Below are 23846 nucleotides of genomic sequence, written 5' to 3'. Positions count from 1 at the left end.
TGTTTCATTCCGTCTCCTCCTCGCTTCAGAATTTCCTGGAATTTGTGCCATTTCGTTTTCCCCTCGCCAACTAACCAACCTTGAAAAGCCAATAGTTCGGTCAGCCAGTCCACATCCAAGCCGAGTGAGTATACATGTGGCTGGAGACCCCGAGGTTCGAATTCGGAACTACTAGACAAGACGCCTTTGGGACAATCGCGCTGAGCCTGGCCTAGCTTGGGGGCGGCTTGGAATATAATGGTCGTGCACGAGTGCACACACACACAGACACACACACCGATTCGAAAGCACGGGTCCTTCCAAATCCATCGTTCACGCCCTGTCCTCGGATTTGATGGCCTGTTCGACACTGCTTGCGTCTTTCACATCGGCGTTTGCGGCGTCGCAGGCTGCTTTGGCCAGAGCCATCTCTCCCGCTTCTCCGGCGTCTTGTTCCACTTTGACAAACGGCTCGCTCTTCATCTTCTTCTTGGGGCTGCCTTTCTTGGCGCTCCCCCGTGCTGTGGTGTCGTCGCCGTCTTCTGCAGATGCCTTGCGCTTGCGGGGAGTCTGCTTGGCGGACTTGGGGGTCTTGGACTCGTCATCTCCTCCGTCCGCTGCATTTCCGACGGCACCGGCACCAGCACCAGCAGTAGCCAGACCGATGCCGCCGCCGACGCCATCCGGGACGGTGATAGAGCCATTCTCGAACTTGAGGCCGTTGTTCTCGATGATGGTCTTGAACCGCGCAGTCCTGCCAGTTTATGAGATATTTCCCCTCGTGCCAAGTTTTCAATCTTGTTTCTGAAAAGTGAAGGTTGGACAAGGGGGAAAAGAGAGGGAACAAACATACGCATTCCTCGCATAGGCGATTCCATTCTCCTTGGCGACTGCGTTCCAGTCCGGCTTGACCTGCTCGCTATGCTTGAGGACGCTCAGAATGAATTTGAAAGCTGGATCTGGGGCGCCGCTTGCTGCAGCTGCACCTCGTGGAGCCATTGTGACTTGCTGTAGAAGGGGAAGGTAGTAGTGAGGGATGTCCGAAGGCAGTGAGATGGGTTAGAGGAGAAATATTTGACAAAGCGACAAACTGAGGGAAGAATGTGTGAGTGAGGAAGCAAGGATGAATCGTGTTGAATGACTGCCGTCTGTGTTCTGTCCAACGTGAAATGGCAGTGAAGACAAAATAACAAGGGAAACAGAGAGAGAGAGAGAGAGAGGTTATCGGAAAAGGAAATTGAATCTGAGATGTGAATAGAAGAGAAGACTTCATGAATGAAAGTAGAGAGCAAACACCAAAGCAACGCCTCTTTCTGCCGCTATGGCACGTGCAGTGTTCATTCATTCATTTACTCTGGCGTCCAGTAGTTCTGATCCGTGACCTTTGCCGTATCAAACTTGTACTCCCCCGTCTGCCTGCCCTTGAGGTCCTGGAAGCCCTTCTCGGTCTGCAGCAGGTACAGGTTGGGATCCTGAGTCATGTTGAGGAAGAAAGGCACGTCCAGGCTGTTGAGGTCGCCGTCGACCCATTCGACCCCGGCGGTCGAGATGCCCTCCCACTCGCGCTCGATATTGTCCTTCATGGCCCGTGGCAGCTTGGTGGTCATGGGGCACTGGTACCACGCCGCAAAGTAGTCGATGGCGAGCATGGTGCGGTGCTTGTCGCTCCGGTTGGGCATCCCGGCGTGCCAGAGCCGCAGGTCGCGGAAGCAGATGCTCCCCTTGCGCACCTTGGGCTGCACGGGCGGCTTGACCTTGGCCCGCTCCTGGATGTATGCCTTCTTGATCCAGCCTCGTTCGGGGAACGCCTGCTGTTCTTTCTGCGGGTAGGCGTTGTGCGTGCCGCACCACACCTCCGTCACCCCGTTCTTCTCGTCCGAGTCTTGCAGGTAGATGTTCATGACGAGCCCGAACGGGATCTCCGGCCAGGCGTGGGCAACGTCGCTGTGCACGGCCTGACGCGCAGTCCCTCCGGGACACGCGACGTTGCTGTTGATGAACCGCAGCTCGGGCTTCGGTCCCAGCAGATTCTCCACCACCCGGATCATGTGAGGATTCGCGTAGAAGTCGCGGTCCAGATACTCTGGTTCCAGCGGTGGGATCTGGCTGACATTCCCCGTGCCGGCGCCTTGGTTCCAGTGCATGTGTTTCTTCTGGAGGAACTCGACATTGTCCTGCACCATGCGGTTGTACAGGCGGTCGACGAGCTCGTCGGGGATGGCGTTTTCCAGAACCACGAAGCCGTCTCGGTGGAAGTACTTCAGACACTCTTGCAGCGTTTCTGGTCTGGTCTTCCCCGACTGGAGCTCCTCATCGGTCAAGCGGATGACGACGGGATTGTCGCCGTGCTTCTCGACGTCTGTGATCAAGGCTCCGTCAACGTATCGCGGCGTCGTCGATGCAGGGGGGTCTATTATCGCTGAAGGTGCCATGATGATATCGATGCTCAGCCACTCGATGAAGCAATCTCAGATCCCGACAGAACAAGGACAACAGTGCTACGGGCACCACGATAGCTGTCTCTTCACCTCTCCCTCTGGAGATACTATGCCCGAGGTTGAACAAAATTAATTCCTCGATCATCGTGGTTTCAGGTCGGACTTCCTCTTCCTTGTCGGATTCCCCCGCTTTGGCCGTGGAAGCGGCACGCTGAGCACCAGTCTTTCCGGCGGAATTGCCATAGTTGATGGCCGCGTCTCTCAGTCACAAGCTGAAACGAGGGCCAGTTGGGTATTAACATAGGACTGATAATATCCTTTTAGGCTAATGGGACGGTGGTACATCTCCGCTTGTGGTAAAATGGGCTACTCCACCATATCCAACCGCTCCTCCCCCAGCTCCCCGCAAAATTCCCCCCATATAACTCGGATATCGAGGCATTATCAACCATGCTTTCCCCTAAGCTTCAAGCCACCAGATGGTGTCATAGGCTATGTCAAGGACGCAGCTGTCTCATTGGCTGCTAGCCGAGTGCACCGCCTTGCTCAAATGAGTAAATGGCACGGCTGGAACATATCGGAATGTGGCCGGGACGGCTGATCGACTGTCTTGCCACAGATCATCGAGAACCAAAGAGGCTCTAAAGCCACTTGGACCATCAGCTGGTGGTTCTTCCATGGACAATGTGAAAGTTGAACTTGCCTTGTGACCTCTGCGTTATGCGTGTCTCCATTTTCCTTGGGGCAAACGTGCTCCTAGAATTGAGTGCAATGGAGAACCATCCCGACACACACCCTGTCCCATGTAACCTTGATGCTTCCAGAAACTGAAAACTGCTACCCGAGGGTATTCAGCAGATTCGGAGAACAGCCATAATACTGTACGTGGTCGCCCTTGTGTACCCCCTGTTTCCCCGGACTATGCCCCGGCCACTTGGCCCAGATGTCTCCTCAGGGGAATCGTTTCCCTTGTCAAAAGAGATACAAAAGCATGGCAAAAGGCCGTGAACTAGGTTGGTCTCCGCATTCCTGTCACTCTCTTGGTTGCTCGTCACCGGTTCTGCAATCATGGTCAAATTCTCCTCCCGGAACCCCCAAACCCAGAACTTGGTTGTAGGAGGCCAAGAGTATCCAGAGGTCAAATGGTGGAAGCACAGCTCTCTCATTCACTTGCATTTCCTCTGCGCAATTTTGCTGCTGTCTTCGGCCACCAATGGCTATGATGGATCTATGAGTATGCCGTCCCCTTCGACCTGCCGGGAAACCAGATCGAGCTGACCGTGAGATAGTGAACGGTCTGCAAACCTTGAGCTATTGGCAGGATGCTTTCCACCGACCTTCGGCTTCCACCCTCGGGCTATTGAATGCCATTTTTTCAGTTGGACAAGTCGTTGGCCTACCTCTAGTGCCTTTTTTTGCAGACCACATTGGCCGCAAGTGGACCATCTTGATTGGAAGCTCCCTGATCTTCCTGGGCGTGATCTTGCAGACGGTTTCCATCAATATTGGCATGTTTATTGCGGCTCGCTTCATCATCGGGCTCGGAATTGTTTATACTCAGAGTTGTTCTCCAATGCTCATCACCGAATTGTCTCACCCTCAATATCGTGCGAGGCTGACGACAATCTACAACACCCTGTGGTATCTGGGCTCCATTATCGCTAGTTGGACAACGTATGGCACTCTCAAGATGCAGGGTCAATGGTCATGGAAGCTGCCTAGCATATTGCAGGCATTCCCTTCGGTGATCCAACTCTTCTTGATCTGGCTCGTTCCCGAGAGCCCCCGGTATCATATTGTCAAAGGCCGTCACGAAACAGCCAAGAAGATATTCCAGCGCTTCCACGGCCCCGCTTCGGGTCACGAGTTCGTCGAAAGTGAATATCGCGAAGTCTTGGAGACTATGGCGCTCGAGAAAGAATTCGCCTCCCGCGGCATCTCCGAACTTTGGGCGACCAAAGGCAATCGACACCGCTTGCTAATTGTCACCACGGCAGGTATATTCTCTCAAACAGCCGGTTCAGGAATAGTGAGTTATTACATCTTCCTCGTCCTGTCGCAGATTGGCATCACGGATTCCAACTCTCAGCTCATCTTGAACGGTTGCTTGACAATTTTCAACATGTGTGTCGCAACGGGGATGGCCTTTGCGGTGGACAAACTCGGCCGTCGTCCTCTTTACTTGACGGCAACCTTCGGAATGTGCATAGCCATGACGGGCTGGACAATCGCTAGTCAACAGCAGCAGACGCATGGAACCACGACGGCCGGACGGGCGGTGATCGCGCTGATCTTCATCTTCATGTTCTTCTACAACCTCGCCTGGTCGGGCCTGCTGATCGGGTACGTCGTGGAGATTTCGCCCTTCTATCTCCGGTCGCGATACTTGACCGTCATGCTCCTCAGCGTGGCGGCAGGCTTGTTCTTCTCCAACTATGTGAACCCGGTCGCGCTCGAGAACATCCAGTGGAAGTACTATCTGTGTTACATCATCTGGCTGGCGATCCAGTCCGTGGTCGTGTACTTCTTCTACATCGAGACCAAAGGGCACAGTCTGGAGACGATCGCGATCTGTTTCGACGGCGAAGACGCGAAGATCGGGGGCCAGGCCGCGACGGCCAAGGGACGGGAGCTGCTCGAGAAGTTGGAGGATAAGGACAGTAAGGCTGCAGAGACGCACATCGAGCGGGTGCGATCAATGGATTAGCTTGCAGTTAGAAGAGCATGTTGATTAGAAATGGTGCTGTGCATGGGTGTGGTCGACGGAGATGAGGAGCTGTACCCACTCCGTAACTGTCGGTACTCTTGAATATTATTAGTGCGCAGACGAAATGAAGCGAGCTTACTTAGAGCCTACGTATTGGGTTTAGCGCCTAGGCGCTCGAGCTCCGCACTACTTTCCGAATGAGGAAGGCAGCACAAGTCTCCACATCAATAAAGAGAAACTGCATTGGTTTTAGGCTGGCCTCGTTTTGTGCTATCTGCTGCTTGCCCCAGCCTATATTTGATCTGTAGCATGATTTTGAAGTCTCGCTCCAAGCCCAGTCACTCAGATCTCCGCGCTGTCACCAAGCAAGGACGCTCTCCACCTCGAATCGTTCATTTCCAAGTTGCTATGCACCATGTGGATGTCCCTGTATTGAGAATGAAACTGTGTCACAACCCCGTATTGACTGCTCGAGGATGTCGTCGCACATTCCACTATTCCTTTGCATCCTCGGCCGGGGAATCGACTTCATTCTTTGCCTCAACGCCATCCTCAGAATCCGTTTCCTCTCCCTTTAGCTCAACGGCCTTCTTCTTCGGAGTGGCCTTAGACTTCTTGGACGGTGTGCTTTCGTCGGCGCTCTCTTCGCCTTTCGCTTTGCGCTTGCGGGGCGTGGCTGCTTTGGTAGTGGCTGGACGACTTCCGCCACCACTGCCCGTAAGACCAAATTTCTTCATAATCCCCCAGTGACGATGGTAGCTGTAGTGAATAGCGAGAACGGATCAGCATCCGTATAGGGGCCGGGTAAATGACCTGATAGATGAGGAACGCAGTACGGGATAGCTCTGAAGTCACTTCTGGAAACAAGTTTAGGGGTTGGATGTCAAACTTACCATGCATTGCCACTCTTTGCTCCCATCTCCTTCGCGACTTCCTCGAAGTTGATCTTGGGTTTCACATCGGCATGTTTGAGGCATGTCATGATGAACGTGAAGTCATCGGTGGTGCCTTTCGCAGGGGCCATTTTGGCTGATTGCAATCAGTATAAGTTGAGGGAGGAGGGGAAAAGACCGTGAGGTAGCACAGCCGGAACTTACCAAGACTGGCGCTTTGGGAACGACGAGGTTTTGTTGTTGCACTGTCGACTGTGGAGGGTCGGATCGGGAAGAGATGCTAGGCAAGATGTCGAAATGGAGAATAAACAAGGGTTGAAGAAAGGTTCTGAAACAAAAAAAGATTTGGATCGAGGAAGGAAGTGACTAAATAGGCTTGGGATGCATTTGGAAATATACCTCCACACACCTGGGATTACCACCTAATCAAGCAATGAGACGAGGAGAATTCATCAACTTTTCACTTCTCAGGCCAATTCTAATGGGATTACAGCCAAATCCCAGGGTAATACTGAAGGAAAGGTAATACTCGATCAATTCATTCTGCTTTCCTCCCAAAGATTGAGAGTCAAAATGCCCATCTGAGCCCTTCTCGGGGACGTTTTCACTAGTTCGATGTCTGTGGGGCTCAGTAGAAGGGCCGTTTCAACAACGATCTCTTCTCTGATGCCAATGTGGTGACTGTCCAATGTTCACGGTGTACGCAGACACTCCAGTCCTTCCCAATCTGATGAAGGATCACCAACTCGAGAAACCAAGATGACAGGTTATACTCGGGTGCATCAATGGCACAAATCCTTGCTGTCTTGCTCCTTGCTGTCCTGCTCCTTGCTGTCCTGCTTCTTGCTGTTTTCCTCCTGATAATCAACGACCTCCGTCTTGACAACCTTCGTAGCGACACCCACCAACATGGCTACGGGAATCTTCTGATGGACCACCTTCTTTGCAGCTCCGCTGGAGGGGCTTCCTGGCGTTGCCTCGTCATCACCCAAATTGCCACCGTCTGGAGTTTCAGGATGGAACTTCTTGGCTCCTTTGCCCTTGGGCCGCTGCGGGATAGTTGCGCTAACCTCGACGTCGTCATCGTTCTCAATAGTCTCAGCGAGCTTGGCAGCCTTGATCTTGGTAGCTTTCGGGCGAGGCTTCTTCTTGGGAGGGCCGTCCTCTGCCTCGTCAGATGCATCTCCATGCTTGGCATTGACAGTGGTTTTCGCGAATTTCTTGTCAGCTTGGATTCTCTCTTTGGCAGAAGCCTTGCGCTTGACAACAGTGGCTGGCGTGGCTTTGGCTTCGTCCTTGCCGTCTTTGTTGGCCCAGGCAGCCCCTCCGTCTTCGAACTGCTTCATGATAATGCGGTACTTGTTGCTGTCGAGCAATTTATGAGCACACCAATCAAGGGTTGCATAATGTTTGCGCGTGGCGACAAAGGAACGGGGGTGTATGAGGGTGGTATGTTCCAACAGCAAAGGAGTGCTGTCCTGTCGTGGGTGAGGGGGGAGAATGGTCGAGCCATCACAAAGGAAAAGAAAAACAGAGAACTTACGAAGCTCCACCCTTGCTCATATCAAGTTCCTTTGCCAGGGCATCGAAGTCGACAGTGACCTTCTCCTTTGCGTACTTGATGCAAGCAGCAAGGAAGGCTTCGTTGCTGATAGGAGGCATTGCGACTGACTGATGTTGGGCTAGTCCGGAGTGTTCGAGAGGGGGTTTGGATTGTGGAAAGGGCTAGAAAGGGAGATGGTCAGTGAGCTTGCTTGAATGATCTGAGGCAGGCAAAGAGCTATACCGATTGTCTGAAGATGTCTTGGTGAGTGGTGTGAGAGTCATGCGTGATGGGGAATTTGGATGGCGGTGAGATGGAGAAGAGGGCGAAGAGACACGAAAGTCATGTTTGTTGAAGGGAAAGTGAATTCCCACCCGCAAAATTTCGCTTAGTCGTTCGCGGATTCGCATAGAAGGCCATATTCAAGGTGGAAGACGGCCCCTGGGGACGAAGGTGAGGCATCAGAAAATCCCTTGGACAATGAACACCAGCAGCCCACCTTGCATTGGCTCCGACCAGGACATGAAGAGTCTTGAGCGCCTGGAGGTGCATCTCTCGCCTTTTTGATTGCCTGGGAGCCCAGGGCCCTCTTTGTTCATCATCTATGCGATCCTCCGATACCCTCTGGACCGTCAGGACGACAAGGCGCGCCCGAAAGGAGTCCTCCGCTTTGTCTATCTTGCAGCAATCGACAAGACACAAGTCTGTTCGATACCTCTGATATGTTGCCATTGTTGGCAGCATCACCTAACCATCTTCCAGCTGTTCTTTTGCCCACCATCCCCCGTCCCTAGAATGTGTCTTCCACAGTAGGCAATTGAATGAGGATAGAGCCCGGTCATCCATCCCACACGTCCCCCCAAGGGCAACGCAGAGGATTCAGCCTGAACCAATGCATATTTTACGTTTTGAATGTCTCCGGGCATTGCAAGGCAAGCACGTAACCCTAGCAGCATTTCTCCCACAAAACGTTGTGTCAATAGACGGCTGACCTTTCCTATGCTTCGTGAGAAGAGCACCTCATCATCTGGACACGCCGGCCGGAAACGTTCTGCTCTTTCCTCAAGGATAGACAGAATATATCAAGGCGATCCGGTCTGACCTCTCTCAGGCGATGATAGAAGAGACGGATCATATAGTGATACTATCGCTCAGGTGTCAGACCAAGCAAGGGAGAGAATCAGAGCCTAAACTTGGAGTTGGGCATTGCCACTTCCTGACTCCCACCGTCCGTTTCGAAAACTGGCCGGTGAATCCTCCCTTTTGCTAGACGACCTCCCGGCCCTACCGGGTCTGCGTCTGTGCGAAGCCGCCAGGATATTCCATCTTAGAACTTTCAAAACGGCCTTTTACTTGCAGGGCGAAGGTGCAGCCCATTGACCAAGGAACGGCTTATCATGCATCCCTTCCCGAGTCCGGAATAAGAGACTTGCAGCTCCAGCCGCACGCCGGCTGTGGCAAATCCCATGGCGCGAAGACTTGCATAACATCTACGCGAAGCAACCGCTACCGACATCGCTGCAGCTTCAGCGGACGGGGCAACCCTGGACTTGCGTGGGAAACGCCACTGATGCGATGCTGTCCTTTACCGTGGTTGATCCGGCAGGAGAAGATTGGCAGCATCCTAAACTCGGCGATTGTCTCCGTTCCCTAAGAAGATTCGCGTGGGATTTTGGGTTTTCTTTGGGCTATCGGTTCTTGAACGCATCAGTTCAATACGAGGAATGGACTGCCCAATGCAAGTGACATGAGCTGCGACAGGGTCAATGGTGCTGTGCTGTGCATCGTTCTTTTCGCCAGATGCGGCATCCACCTGCAGACAGGTAATGACGACGCCCACGCCCATTCTCTCGCAAGAAATCGGTCCAGATCCGAGAAAACCGTGAGATTACGGACGAGATTCTATCTCGTGGTCAGCAAGGTTTGGGAAGACAGATCCTTGCGCCATGACGAATTTAACTTTGTTCAGCGGCCGGGGACTGAGCAAATGAATCGGGTGTCCAACTACTCGGTAACATACGCACGAAAGAAATCAAACAAAAGTGGTGTGAGACGAAACGAAAGCTCGGGGGTGGTCCACTGGTCAGAGCTTGGAGCTTGGAGCTCGCTTGTTCGGTAGCGAGCTGAAATGATAAGCTGGAGCGCTGACTCGGCGGGCCTGGCCACCATGCCTCCCTGCCTCCCTGCCTCCCTGCCTGCCATGGGCCATGACTTCAAAATTCTCTTCTCCCACGTGGCTCATCGGTGATGCCGCGACTGTGGCTTGCGCACTAGCATCAAAACTAGGTATAGGAAAACCACGTGGACTAGTTGTCAGCCCCAAACATCGCTTAGGGGCAGGGGACTCCACGCCTGCCGTCGCTACCAATGGACTCGCGATCTTGTACGTGTTGGATGACCAAGATGACATACAGTGGCTTTTGGCGCGCTTGAGCCACATTCTCGATAGCCCTGTGCCGAAATCAGGATTGACCAGATGGGATATCTACCAAACAGGCTGCAAAGGGAAGGGCATCAAAAGGGCCACCAGGGCCACAAAGAAAAGGACTTGACCAGCTGGAGAAAAAAACGGCAGGCCACGGTCTAGACCATCTCGCTTGCTTTGTTCCACGGCTGGGAGCCAGTGACGCTTTTTCCCAATGTCGATTGGCGAGCCCGCTCGATTCTGGCATGCAGCTTGGGGAATGTCGTGGCGCTTCAATGGTGTCAAATCTTGTGTGACCCAAGGATCCAGCACGCTGGAACGGGACGGAAAGCATCTTGGAAGAAGCCTGCAAGGTGGGCAATGCCTTGTTCGGCTTTTGGGACCCTCGAGACGGAGCAGCATCCCCCAATGTCGTCGGTGTTTGAACAAGGGATGGGGGCGGTGAGGGTGTATGTACCATTCTATCCATCCGTCCGATGTTGTACAGGTTGATAACCATCCGTCAGTCACCAAGTGACGCTGTCCATGTGTGCTCGCTCGAATAATGTACATGCGCATATTTCCAACCGTCCATGCTTCTTGTGCTCCAAGACCACCCTGCCGTCAATGCGTCCTCTGTATAAGTCTGCCTTCGGGCTGCCTTTGAGTCCTCTTCTCAACGATGTCACCATCAAAAGATGTGTGAGAGACAGAAAGTATGGTTACAACCTATCCGCTACTCTGGAGGATGGATGCACGAAGCTAACAGAGAATGCTGTCTCCGTAAAACAGATATGATTGTTGCGTTTCCAACTGCTCATTCCTGATCCGAACAAACTGACATGCTTCATCTCCCAAGCATGTTCCCGTTGATCATTCCCACTGTCCTGAAACCCATCGCTTGAACGCAGAAGACTTAAAACAACATGAGATGCCACGTAAAAATAATAAAATACAAAGGCCCACCGGAAGAGCTGTTGTTGTTGTTGTTGCTGCTGCTGCTGCTGCTGCTGCTGCTGATATTGCTGTCACTGAGCCAAACAATACACATTTTGTACAAGGTTGGGAACTGCTTCCAACCAAGTTTTGTTTTTGTTTTTTTTTCTTTCTCTTTCATTTTGCAGATAAAAATCGCAAGTTTTGCTCTTCGAGTGTTTCGCTACCCCCTAGACAAAGGCGCAGGAGGGAAAATGACAGGGGGCGTGGGCCACGATTCTTGATAGTATGAACTCTCGTCGAGTCGAAGATGCAGATCATAAGCATTCTTCCCTGAGTTCGTGACATTCAGTAGCTGGTTGATCTCGGGTAGGACCCTCTTGCTGCTGCAGATTCACCTCCGTGACACCCCTTTTCGTGCCGTTTCATGTTACTTCTGACACTGAAATATTTCCCACAACCATCATACTTGCACCTGTAAGGTTTTTCTCCCGTATGCGAGTAGGTGTGAATTTTTAGTGAACTTGGCCGGGAGAAAGGCTTGTGACATGTCGGGCATATGTAGCGCTCATGACTCTGAGGGTATGAGTTGTGGACAGGGGGATAGTAGTGAGGAAGTTGCCACGCTGGCGCCATCGAATGGTCGATTGTTGGCATACCAATACCGGACACCGGGCCAGGAAAATCTGTTGGCAGTGGCCGTTGTTGAGCAAGCCCGTTGTACCCTGGCACCTCTGCCGGAGGAGCCTCGATTGAAGGGCCTCCTGAGGGCCTCGGTGGCTGGTCTGGTTGCATACTATCAGCTGCGAGCCTTTGAAGATGTGAAGAAGGCCATGAACTCGAATCAGTCGACGGAGGATATGTAGTCGCTAGTTCGGTCGCCGTGGGACAAGCAGATGGCCGTTGAGCATACAACTCAGGATTCGTGCTTTGATGATAACTGCTTCGGCTGGGGTGTGTACGAGGCGAAGTGTTGGTAGGGGAGGGTCGGGGTAAGTCGAATCTCGACGGTGCTGATAATTCTGGTGTCGGTGGAGGAAGACTTCGGGGGCTTCCTGATAATTTTGGTCTTTCTGGGCTTAATCCATGTCCATGTGAGCCTCCAGATATCCTTCGAGAGGCATCGAATGTTGGAGATGAGGCATTTCCTAGCAACTGTAAGCGTCCATTTCCCTAGCCTCCGGGAGATCAGACGGTGCGAATACATACCATTTTCACACCGCTCCGTGACTGCTTCGATGAGGCTCGAGATTGACGGTAGAGACGGCCTGACTTTGTTCGCCTGCTCCATCGCCGCTGATGCCAGTCGTACAGTTGGCGAGGGTAGAGAACTTTGCAGAGGGTGGATCGGGTGATAAGGGGGAAGCAATGCCAATGCCATAGCACAGGCAACCGGAGAGTGAACAAGCCTATGGCAGATTTATTTTATTCCAACACCCCCGTTTAGCCTGTGTATCGAGGTCGTATGTATTGCCAGGGAGGACTGTGACACAGGCGGACGAGAGAACGATCCACAGCTACTCTGTCAGGTTTTCTGAAGTAAGAACTGGATCACTGGTCAAGTGCAAAGACGGCGTTGGCTTTTCCTTGCTCGGATCAAGGGTCGAGAAGAGTGGTGAAATGGGGGTCCGTCCGAAGAAGATCGAGATAGGATGGGGATCTACAAGTCCTGGCCTGCCTGGCACTGGAAGGGACTATGATGAGATGAAAAGATGAATGTATCTACCGGCGTGGAGGGTTGCAAGAGACAGAGGAAGGAAGATATTGGCTGATGAGGGTCAAGGAAAGGTCGGTTGGTGGGAATTCAGGGTGGTGACGTTGCAGTGGGAGCAAGCAAAGCAAACAGTCCAGGTTATTTCTTTCCCAGGACTGGCACCACTGGATCGTCTGCCGTTGGTCCTTGGTCAAATCGACGAACGGCTCGCTTGTGTTGTAATAAGGGATGCCAAAAGAAGCGCCAGAGTCAGAGAGGACGGGCGGTCCTGGAGAGGGCCACAATAATGATGAGCAGGGCGCTTCCGGAGCCGAGGGGTACGACAGGTGAAGATCGTCGAGAACAAGACTGGGGGGGAGAGAGGCATGTATTTTTTTTTTTCGTTCGGTGGCTCCAGAGAATGATTGGGAGGGTCGCTCGTCGGCTGGCCACGGGCTGTTCCACTCCACTCGTCTAAGGCCGTGGCGTGAAGGGATATCTCGTCCAGTGTCCACCTTGGTGAGCTCGCACCAGTTCCTGGTTTGGCAACTGAGAAGGCGTGCGATGTGCGCGGGCTTGGGTGAAGATCAAAAGTGGGCGGGAGGTGAGGTTAAAGCCACGGTAGGCGTAGGAGTGGGATGGATGAGCGGCCACCGGCCTGGGGAGTGGGTAATCGGGGCCGTCAAGACCAGGTCCCCGTCATACCATGGCGACTGCTGACCTTTTCCGGACTCGGAGGGCGCATGGGAGACCTGGTTCGGTGGTCCTCCTCCTCGTGTGGGTGGTGGGTGGGTGGTAAACTCCCGAAAAAGCCCAACCTGGCCCAAGAACGGCTGAGAGTGGCGTCACTGGGGGCACCTGGGGGAGACGGCTTGGGGAGCTAGAATGGAAAACGCACAGTCCTGCGAGGGTTAGCGGAAAGAAAGGTCAACCAAGTATCAGAGAAGCATACCGAGTACAGTAGTGTGTGTCGAGCATGGGCTTTAGGGAAAAGGCGGGATGGCTTGAAGACTGGCCAAGGACTGACCCGGGCGAAAAGAAAGATGGAAATGGAAAGGCGTGAATCGACTCACCTGCGACCGACTGACGACACGGGGGATGATCAGCGATGCCGGGGTTGGGAATCCTGTACAAGTCAAACAAAACCGAGTACATGTAATACGCTGGCGCAAGCAAGCATTTATTTTGGGGCCGGGGGGGGGGGAGGAAGAGAAGAGAGGGGAGGGGGAGGGAGAGATGACGAGGGCGCAGTTGACACCAATACGGAACAGCGCCGAAGGAGCCAGAAGGAGTGGAAAGAGTGGCTTTCTCTAGCACCATGTCCGGCGACCTCTTGATGAACCTGGATTTCATTCACAACTACCAGTGTGCAGTGTACGGAGTACGTAGAGGCTGAACAGTGACATGAAGCAGACCCCCAGAGGGTCCAATGGCTGGCTACTTAGCTACCGAGTCGGCTTAAGCGAGAGGACGGCCAACGGGAACCAGAGGGCGACCGTAAGAGGTCCTGCTGTTCTTTCCCTGAAAGGCTCGAGGTTCGTGGCAGCGGTACTTCGTAGAGCAGGCACAATAAGCTGCCATGAAAGAAGCTCCCAGAGATCTCCCGGCTTCGCGCTCAGGCTGAGGCCCCTGGAGACTGGAGTGGTCGGAGTGGTGAGTTGGTGCCGAACCCACGATCAAAATCGATCAGACGATCAAGCGGCAACCATTAGCCTCGAGCTAACAAGTGGAGGTTTCTTTCCAGGGACCAGGGGGGAGGGTGCAGGTGGGCGAGTGGGCATTGGTCACTGTGCACTGGGCATTGGGCAATAAGTACCTAACGTAGGCATGGGCACGGGCATGGGCATGGGTATGGGCTCTGGAGGGCCCCTGGAGGCTGGAGCCCAGACTAGCCTTGGGGAGACTAAACCTTGACACAATAAGCCTGCCAAGCGCCAACGAAGCCTCTCTGGTCTTGTGTTACGACTCCTCGTGCGACTTCGATGCGATCAGATAACGGTTGCGCCGTTCTCCCTCACCAACCCTGGCTGTCCTCAGAGGTTGAGCCCGATGTGATTCGAACTCGACTTACTTAAGTATGTGGCGGCTTGCAAGGCTGCCCTACCCTGACCTACTATGGGAGATGAGAAAGTGGCACTCTGAAACCACGCAGCAAACGGCATGGAACTTTTCTCAGCAAAGTACCTCGCACTTCCCCCAGACCCTGACCAGCGAGTCCCTGCATTCCAGCCAACACTCAATTATCTCCGACGCTCTCCGTGAAAAGGGGGATTGCCATCTATGTACCGATGACGAGGTACGAGTACCACGTTCCTATACACAACGCGGCCGATCCTCCAAAATGCAAAAATGCAAAGTCCTCCAGTACTCACTAAAGAACCTTCTTTCCATACGCGGCCCGCGATCTTCCTCTCCGAATGACACTGAAAATGTCCTTCTCCTAATCTCCTGAGGCTGAAAATCACTCGAAGATAGAACAAAACAAATCAGTGAGAGCCAGGTTTGTTGACATGGACCACTTGGGAACCCAGAGCATCCGCCCCGAGGGATTCGCTTAACAGTCCTGAATAACCTAGTCCAATGAGCTTCAATCGGAGATTATGCGCATGATGACACTCTAGGGTCTAGCCTTGGACTGATTCGCTTAAGTATTGAGGACCTAGACCTGCTCTGCCAATGAAGAAACGATTGTGACTTTGGGCACACTAAGAGCTTGCCCTGGTATCCCTGCGGTCGCGTTACCAGCTGATGAAGAGATCTGCGCCATGACAGAAACGGAGGCCCAACTTCTAACCGTCCGCCTCCAGTGGTGGTGCTCTGGGTTGACCTCGAATGCCCTACAGTATACCCCAGTGCTTACTACGGGCTCTATCAGCAGTGGATGAGAGCTCTAGAGTTGCCGAACAAAGCAACAAACGAGGAGCAACCAACGAACGGTCAGCCGTCCTTTGTTGTCAGTACCTCGTACCTACAAGTACATCTGTGATCTCCCCATGCATGTCCCATGTTCACTTTCCTTGGCGAATGAGTGGTCAAAGGTCCCCCCTGTTGGTTCCGAAGCAGCGGCGTTATTCGGGATGTCCTCCAATCAAGAGTGATAGGTGTGTTCAGGCTCCCGGTCGTCTCCAGCCACGCGGTGTCGATCGTGTTGCACATGGGCCCATGGAGCCGTTTGATCATCACCAGTGACATCCTCATGATTTCCCATGCAGCTGCCGAGGGGGCGACCTCCCAGGCACTGACTGTTGTCACCCTTCAGGCATTTATTCGCCGTCTCTCCTCGCAACAGCCCCACAACACGACGTGGTTGAAATCTGCGATCGCTTGCGGGGCATCACTCCGTCCCTTGCCCTGGCTGAGCACGGTTATAATGCGAGATGAAAAGGGTACATGCCCTACAGTCCGCCTTCTCACCGGTGGTTTGAGGTTTGCGTTCGGCGCCCAACGATATCTACTCGGTATCGGAACAGGAATCGCCGTGCAACGTGGGAAAGCCACGCGAGATGTTCAAATCAAACCTAGCCGGCAAAGAGCACAACTGCTGCGGCCCCATGCTATTATTATGACTGCCATGCTGCTCCCAGTGCGCACCATATCTGTTTTCCAAAAGGGGAGGCGTTGGAGCAACAACATCGAATTTACGAGCAAGTTGCACAGAAGAACAAGGCCTGCAGGAAGCTTTGTCAGTGCCTGCACCCTCCCACCGCTACCACCTCCTAGGTATCGTCTACTTGTAGTTGGACACTTTATGTACTAGTCTAGAGTCTACTGTTTCCGCGGACCTGTATAAGACGCAGAATCGTCGAAGTGTTTCTGGTGGGAATGCGAGAAGGCTATGGCCAATGTCGGCACACACTAGTCTCGTTCAACGGCTTGCGATCGACGTCTCGAGACATGCCACAAGAACGGAAAATACGAGAAACAAACGGATCAAGCCCCCAATGAGCCTCCAAATATGTCATTGGTACGAGTAACCTGGGCTTAACGGGCCCCTTTTGGACTTTTCTTTTCTTTCTTTCCCCCCTCCAAATTCTTACGAGGACCACGTGGCAACTAAGTCTTGTGTAACATGGTTGTCCGGGACTCGTACATCTCGTTTGCTTTGGGCTTTCCCTAAAACAAACTTGATACAAGCTAACAAGCGCTACGCGGACGATCTTGGTTTACTCACAAGAATCCTTGCCCGGGAAACCGCGATCCCTGAAAACCGTTCACTGCGGTGTACATGCTTTTGGATGGTCTGCAAAGCAGACACCAAATTGTTGACTTAACTTCTCCCCTTAACACGAACGATTGCAATCGCTGGATGCTTCCAGGACTGTCTCCAAACAAAGAAAAGATACCTGCCTCAAAGATGGCTTTGGTGAGGATTACCGAGTAGAGGACATGGTTAGTTGCAGCCGAAGATCATCCATTCAGTCTCCGCTCCGGCAAAAACGGATCTGAGATCAGGCCATGTGGATTGTTGTTGTTGTTTTCTGTTCCTTCTTCTGTCCAAAAATCCACACCGGCCACTAGAAGCCCGTCTGGCACGTCCAGTCTAATCTGAATGTGTTCTGTTTTTTTTTTTTCATCTGTGCGATAGACAGTCAGAATCACTGACTCGACCGCACTCCATTGGTCATCAGACGGTTTGTGAAGGACTAGGAAAGGACCACGAGATCCTCAGGAACTGTTGCGCAGAGACATCAAAGGAGCGCCGAATACGAGGAAGCTACACACACCTTGTTGTCAGTTGGCAATCTATTACTCCGGTTGTGGCACGCTAAAGTGGGAAGCAAATTGATGTGCAAAGATCGCCAGGTACAGAGTCACTTCCTTACCGTTATCAGCTAGGTACGTAACTAACCAGACACATGATGATTCCTCATCCGCTTGTGAGTGCGTTGCGCTCCTTACTTATTGCTTCTTGTACGGGGCATGGCTATGCACTCCATACTTACTTGTAGTGACCTCCACTCTCAAGGTCATGCTCATGACAGCTTGCCTCGGTAGGCGTATTGGGGGCCAGGGTTGGGGCTGTTACGGATCATCAAGACCCGACAAGGAATCCACATTGGAACTACCTAGGACCTCTTCGCTCTCATCTAACGAAAGTCGGCTGCCGAATTAGGAATAGGAGGTATTCCAGGACTGCCTGAAACCAACCTTCTAGAAGCGAGAATGTTCCGAGCTTCATGGAGCTTCGACAAGCGTTGGCGTCAGGAGAAGAAGCAGATTTGTGGGCTAATTATTTAACAGTCCTTCTTGGTGCCAGAGAATTACCTCGTACAGACCGAGTATCAGTTTCGAGATTCTGCATTTTCTGCAGCCTGACAAGAATTACCTGGCATGAGGAGCTTCTATCCATGCACATGCTGCACGTTGGGTTACAGCACGATTTACCTGAAGATCCTTCGGACAACAAGCGCTGGAGCAGACCTGTCCATCCCGGTCTCGGATCATCATGGACGTGACTACTGCACCCATTTCCACTTTCCAACCCCGGGCCCTAGCCGTTTGCTCCATAGTTGACATTTCCCCAGCAGGCAGCCTGAATCCTTTCGACCGTGGGTCCAGACGGAGTACGGGTCCGGATGCATGCTTCTACCAAGTACATACCGAGTACCTACTTACCGTATGTATCAACTACCAACAAAACCTCGTACTCGGCTACTCATCTCGCTATCCCTTGCGCATGTCTCTCCTTTCCCTGGCTCGAGTGACAGGTCACAAATCCCGGCAATGTCCTATGATCCAGCGCTTCAAGCAGCTAGTCTCCTAAGCTACCCTACTGGACGCTCCGTCACCAAGCTAAGACGTGATGGCCGGGGCCATTCAAGCCAGCCGGATTAATTCCCCGCTACCATTTCCACGTGGCAGCCATCCATGGATCCGTCGCTCTTCGACCTCGTAGTCCGGCTTGCTTTGGGAAGAAGCTCCCCTGATCATCCTCGAGGTCAGCCTCCCAGCCCAGAAATCTGAGCACGCCATCCTTCCCGCCCAAGAAACCGACGGACTTATTTCTGATATCCACCTCTTAACCCGGTTCGATGCCTGCTTCCATCCCCTTGGCTTGCTTTTGCTAGGCTCAGTAAGGTTAATGAGAGGCAGCGCTGGACTCCCCTCTCAGAGCCGCTTGTTTCCCCCTACCGCACGATTACGCTCTGATCTGCGACAAGACCGTGCAGAATGCCAGTCATTGTCGACTGCCAGGACATCCCTGTTTTGGCAGCATGGTTTTTTTTTTTATGTCAAACTTCTTGACACTTCTGCACAGACCATATGGATGACACCTACAGCTACTGAAACAAGGCGTTTCCGAGTGAGCATAATTATGTACCATGCCTATCACCCCAAATGCTCATTTCGATCACCTGCAGGCCCCTTCCAGGCTCACTTGGACCGATTCCTTCCAGGCTTACATGGCTGAAAACGTTCCCACTCTATCGGCTTGCGATTAGCAAGCGTGCCCAGACCTCAGAATCGCACCCTTGTGGTCTCACGAAATTCCCCCCAAACAAATGCGGTTAGTGCAGGCATGGTTGTTCTGAAGGCCATGCTAGAACCCCGAAATCCCCGGGTCCCCGAGGAGTACCCAGTACACCTCAGAGCGACTCCCATGGCAAGAATAACCGTGAGACGGAAAGAGTGACAATTGCATTGTGGACCTCCAATGCTCGACTGGTCCAGGACTTTCCCCCAACCTTGGCCGGTTCCCAGTCTCGTTTGACGTACAGAGTCTCCCAGAAACATGCATCAAAAGCCGAAACGAAATTTCCCATCCTTTTGAGACTCTCGGACGTTGTCTGTGGCTGGCTGACTAACGGCGCCGGCAGCCGCGGGAGATGTCATCCTCCTCCATGGAGGCTGGTTTGCTGTCATGGGTGCTCGTAGGAAACGCGATGCCTACTACCAAACCGTCCAATGAAGGGGGAGGTTGCTTCATTTCCCAGGATTCGAAGCGCTCTTGAACTTTGCTGCGTCTTTATGGGTGTTGCAATGCACTTTCCAGGTAAACTTTCAGGGCGAACGGGTTGTTTGCGATATGGATGGGAAGGGAAATGCAGGCACCGTCACTGACGATCAACGTGGACGACCCGCGACACGGCGATAGCCGTCTATCAGAAGAGCACACTGGAACAATTGGTCTTACGCTACGGAGTACAGCTCAAGCAGCCCCAAGCAGGCTGAGCATGGCCTCGGTGATGATCATAGACACCATTATATCCTTGAGCCCCTTCATGACATTAACCTGCAACGTTCATGCTGGTATTTGGACATCAAGCTCGCAAAGAATCCCGCCGCCCAGACCCCTCACATCAACAAACGTTCCAACAATCATCGGCCTTCGTGATCGATTACCCCACAGCGTGATCTTCATGCACTGCACCGAGTAGCCAGAGGGTCTCATGACTCGACGCTTTCGTCGATTAACGTGAATCGACCTTCTTGACGCGGACAGTGGTTTTGATACGAACAAGTATTTGACTAGACTTTAAGGTTGTGGGCGAGGTTTGCCTAACTAAACGAGAATCGTCTTGAGATCATCACTAATCTGCTAGGGGTTTTTGCATCATTGTACCGAGTACGGCAGCTCTGGTTAGTCCGGTCCCTGATCCCCACGAACCCCAAGCTGCAATATGGGGATGTCGAAGAGTTCTTTTGGCACAGCGGTCAAAAGCAAGATCCAGATCCATCTCATCTGGTGGTCCCGGAGAGCAGCCCAAGGACGGAGCAGCGAGTATGCGAAGGGCAATGCTGCATGTTTTCCTATGTGCCCCTCTGCCTGTGCCACGAATGGACAAACTGACGAGAAGACCCTAGTTCCTCTCGACTTGATCTGAACTTGATAGCCAGTATTCTGTTCCTTTTCTGGGCTTTCCGTTCAAACTCCCCCTTTCTCGTATTCAGAGGCCTGGTTTGCAAGGCTGAATCACGTGGTATGCTTCACCGTATACCAGTAGTGGCACGTGACCTTAGCGACTGCTGATGTGTTATAACATTTGACGTCTGGCTGACAGTTTTCGACTTTTTCGCGGTTGAAATCTATAGACATACTAGGGTTCTTACCTTTGTATCCATTTGTGCTTTTCTCTGTCCTGTCTTGGTGAGGGTCTTCAGTGTGGACAATGGTGAGTGGCCTTGAAGCGGGAAGCGTCGAATTTGGTTAATGACATGCATGGCTCGCTGTTGCCCCGCAACGCGCAAGTAAATATCAGGCATTTGACTTCTCTCGCTCCCACCACACATACCACATACACAGCCACTTCCAACTTGTTCATACAGACTGCCCATCTCTAACCTCTTTATAGCGCCATTCGCGGAGAGACTGCTATTGCGCTTCTACCTGGCAGTGGAAGTTTCGTGCATGGGGAATGTCTCTGCCGTAACCGGACAAGTCGTCGTTGATTGCACTTGCCTGTCGAATCTCTTCCCAAGGTAGTCGCTATGGCCCTCGAAATTGCCGACAACGACAAGTACGAGGTCAAGGAGATTATTGGTACCTCCCACCCGCCATCTGCACTTTGTTTCTTCTCGCTGATAGTTCAGGTCGTGGTGCATTCGGCATCATTCGCAAAGTTCGTCGAAAACAAGATGGCCATGTGCGCCTCTCTCACTCCCGCGACCCGTGATCTACCGTTGTCTGACAGCCCATAGATTCTGTGCCGCAAAGAGATCAACTACCTCAAGATGTCTCAAAAGGAACGTGACCAACTTCATGCCGAATTCTCGATCCTTGCCTCCCTCAGTCACCCTAACATTGTCGGATATTTCCATCGCGAGCACCTCAGACAGACCCAAGAGCTATACCTATATATGGAGTACTGTGGTGGTGGTGATCTGGGCTGTGTCATCAAGGAACTGAAACGCAAGAACGAGTACGCCAAGGAAGAATTTGTCTGGAGGATTTTCAGCCAGCTGGTCACGGCTTTGTACCGCTGCCATTATGGAATGGACCCGCCTGAGCCTGGGAGCGATTTCTCTCGACGGAATGACACCCGTCCCCTCGGCAAAGGCAAGATGATTCTACACCGAGACCTCAAGCCAGAGAATATCTTCCTGGGAGAAGACCAATCCGTCAAGCTGGGCGACTTCGGACTCTCGAAGATTATGCAGTCGCATGACTTCGCCTCGACCTATGTTGGAACACCCTTCTATATGTCACCAGAGATCTGTGCCGCCGAGAAATACACTCTGTATTCAGATATATGGTCACTAGGGTGCATCATGTACGAACTCTGCACCAAGGAGCCACCGTTCAACGCGAACTCCCACCTGCAACTCGTCCAGCGGATCCGAAAGGGAGACTTCAAACCGATTCCAGCAATCTACTCAAAGGACCTCTCGAACGTCATCGCAAATTGCCTCAAGACAAATCCAATGCACCGGCCGGACACAAGCTCGCTGCTGACTGTGCCTTATGTGTGGCTCGCTCGAAGACAACAAGAGATGGTCACCATAGGGAAGACGTTGAGAACCCGGGAGGAGATTGCAGACCACAAGGTCAGACAGGCCGAAGAAAGACTGTCGGCCCTCGAAGCAGATAGAGCTGCTTTGAAGGTCGAGATCGACGCCCAGCTCCGTCGCGAATGGGAGGTAAAAGCACGACTTGAAATTGACCGACAGGTCCAACTGGAGCTAGAACGACTCCGAAAGAAGTTTGACAAGGAGGTTGATGAGCGTGTCGCACAAGTGCTGGTTAAGCAGAAATTCTCAACCGAGACTCGGGCACTGAGAGAGATTCAGAACCCGCCTGGGAGAGCATTCGACAACGAGAACCTCAATCCCCACTCGTCAGTCAACACTTCTGGCGAGGAAGATTTCCCATCGACCACAGATATCACTGACTTGTCGGATCTTTCCATCAACTCGCCAACCGCGTCGAGTACCAAATCAAGCAAGTCAATGCCAAAGAAGACTAAAACCCCTTTCGCTCGATCAAAGACCACGTTCGACTCTCCTGTGGATATTCAGATGTCAGAACCATCACCCATGTCCATCTCTTCTCTGGCACTTTCCCCACGTCGAAACGCCGCGGCTCAGGCCACTGCCAACCCGACAGTCACTGCCGTTGGAGCGAAAAACCTCTTTGCCGAAGCGGCACGCCAGAAGGCTAGGTGGGAGCCACAATTAGCTTATTCTTCTGACGAAGAAAACATTGAACCCGCAGAAGACTCGGATGATGATGGGTTCCCTGAATTGGCGAGCCCCACGAGATTGAAAGGGAACGTTCCCAACACGGACCCCTTCAAGAATCCAGCACCGCTGCCACTAAAGAATAGGCCGGCCATGTGGAGACAGAACACGACGGCCACTATGCAGAAATTAATCGCGAAACCGACTCTGTTCCCGTCCAGCAACACAGCAGCACAGGTGAGAGCCGGGATTGCGTCGGGAAACATGGCCAATGCTATCAAAGCCATCCCACGAAATACCACAGATGGCGATCTGCGAGCCACGGCAGCGAAGCCCGCGAGCCCTAATCGACGCCTCAGCAAGATCCCAAGCCGAAATGATCTCAGGGAGCACGCCAATGCTGAAGATGGAAGCACTAGTCCGCTCAGACGAGCAGCGACTACGGGCGGTCGGCTCCCTAGTAAGCTTGGGGGCAGCAGAGATCCAGGTGCTGGCACCGGCATCGAAGGCCGAACGCTGGTGGAACTTGCTCAGGCTCGAGCTGGAGGCCACCTGAATACAAAGGTGAAGAGTGTTCCGGAGCAAAGAAGCGAAAAAGAACTACCTCCTGTTCCAGTATGGGATCCAGAAATCTTCGGGGATGAGATGCCAAGTCCTTTCCTCAAGAAAGATGTCAAATCCGTGCGGGTACTGCGGTGAGCATCCAAACTTTTGGCGTGGATGTAATGCACGGAGGATGGAATAACGACGATCATGCGACAACGTAAAGGGTCGATCTGACAGGATATGGTCGGACGTGGATGGCATTTGGAAAAGCATTGTTTGGGATTCGGCTTTTCTAAGCGTCTACAGAGTCTCTGTGCCCAACATGAAGAACAGCACGTCAAGTGGCCATGGTCGCCTTGAGGCCATCACTCATTGGCATGTGGGAGCTGCTCGAGACGAGATGACTGCCCTCCGTACAGATTTTTGGGGGTTTCTTTGTTTCTTTTGTTTTTAAACGGTTGATGAGGGTCCAATGGATTTGTTGAAAAAGCATGCGAATGACTATCAGTCTCCAACAATGACGGCGCCACGAGGCTGGAGGTGTACTTGACTGACCACCGCAGTCAAGGGACGGTGATTTATTGATTG

The 23846-nt window shown here is 52.7% G+C and overlaps 7 protein-coding genes across 7 annotated transcripts; 2 read left to right on the top strand and 5 right to left on the bottom strand.

The window, feature by feature from the left end:
• Positions 1 to 312: 312 nt before the first annotated feature.
• On the bottom strand, positions 313 to 978 carry A1O5_04775 (uncharacterized protein; the record flags this gene model as incomplete). Its single annotated transcript, XM_007745379.1, has 2 exons — positions 313 to 733; positions 833 to 978. The coding sequence occupies 2 exons, from the start codon at positions 976 to 978 to the stop codon at positions 313 to 315; spliced, it is 567 nt and encodes a 188-aa protein (XP_007743569.1).
• Positions 979 to 1328: 350 nt separating this feature from the next.
• Positions 1329 to 2411, bottom strand: A1O5_04774 (uncharacterized protein; the record flags this gene model as incomplete). Its single annotated transcript, XM_007745378.1, has 1 exon — positions 1329 to 2411. The coding sequence occupies one exon, from the start codon at positions 2409 to 2411 to the stop codon at positions 1329 to 1331; it is 1083 nt and encodes a 360-aa protein (XP_007743568.1).
• Positions 2412 to 3485: 1074 nt separating this feature from the next.
• A1O5_04773 (uncharacterized protein) lies at positions 3486 to 5124 on the top strand (the record flags this gene model as incomplete). The annotated part of the gene is made up of 2 exons (XM_007745377.1): positions 3486 to 3651; positions 3707 to 5124. 2 exons carry the CDS (start codon positions 3486 to 3488, stop codon positions 5122 to 5124), a joined length of 1584 nt encoding a protein of 527 aa, XP_007743567.1.
• A 494-nt stretch (positions 5125 to 5618) lies between these two features.
• On the bottom strand, positions 5619 to 6148 carry A1O5_04772 (uncharacterized protein; the record flags this gene model as incomplete). Its single annotated transcript, XM_007745376.1, has 2 exons — positions 5619 to 5883; positions 6018 to 6148. 2 exons carry the CDS (start codon positions 6146 to 6148, stop codon positions 5619 to 5621), a joined length of 396 nt encoding a protein of 131 aa, XP_007743566.1.
• Positions 6149 to 6799: 651 nt separating this feature from the next.
• Positions 6800 to 7679, bottom strand: A1O5_04771 (uncharacterized protein; the record flags this gene model as incomplete). Its single annotated transcript, XM_007745375.1, has 2 exons — positions 6800 to 7490; positions 7561 to 7679. The coding sequence occupies 2 exons, from the start codon at positions 7677 to 7679 to the stop codon at positions 6800 to 6802; spliced, it is 810 nt and encodes a 269-aa protein (XP_007743565.1).
• A 3578-nt stretch (positions 7680 to 11257) lies between these two features.
• On the bottom strand, positions 11258 to 12281 carry A1O5_04770 (uncharacterized protein; the record flags this gene model as incomplete). The annotated part of the gene is made up of 2 exons (XM_007745374.1): positions 11258 to 12048; positions 12110 to 12281. Coding segments are annotated over 2 exons (963 nt in total), but the record flags the coding sequence as incomplete, so codon positions are not given.
• An 8742-nt stretch (positions 12282 to 21023) lies between these two features.
• On the top strand, positions 21024 to 23411 carry A1O5_04769 (NEK protein kinase; the record flags this gene model as incomplete). Its single annotated transcript, XM_007745373.1, has 3 exons — positions 21024 to 21075; positions 21126 to 21178; positions 21234 to 23411. The coding sequence occupies 3 exons, from the start codon at positions 21024 to 21026 to the stop codon at positions 23409 to 23411; spliced, it is 2283 nt and encodes a 760-aa protein (XP_007743563.1).
• Positions 23412 to 23846: the final 435 nt, after the last annotated feature.

The sequence above is a fragment of the Cladophialophora psammophila genome (assembly GCF_000585535.1).
Source record: "Cladophialophora psammophila CBS 110553 chromosome Unknown aczJe-supercont1.6, whole genome shotgun sequence".
Taxonomy (NCBI): Eukaryota; Fungi; Ascomycota; class Eurotiomycetes; order Chaetothyriales; family Herpotrichiellaceae; genus Cladophialophora; species Cladophialophora psammophila.
This window is presented reverse-complemented; position numbering and strand designations above follow the sequence as displayed.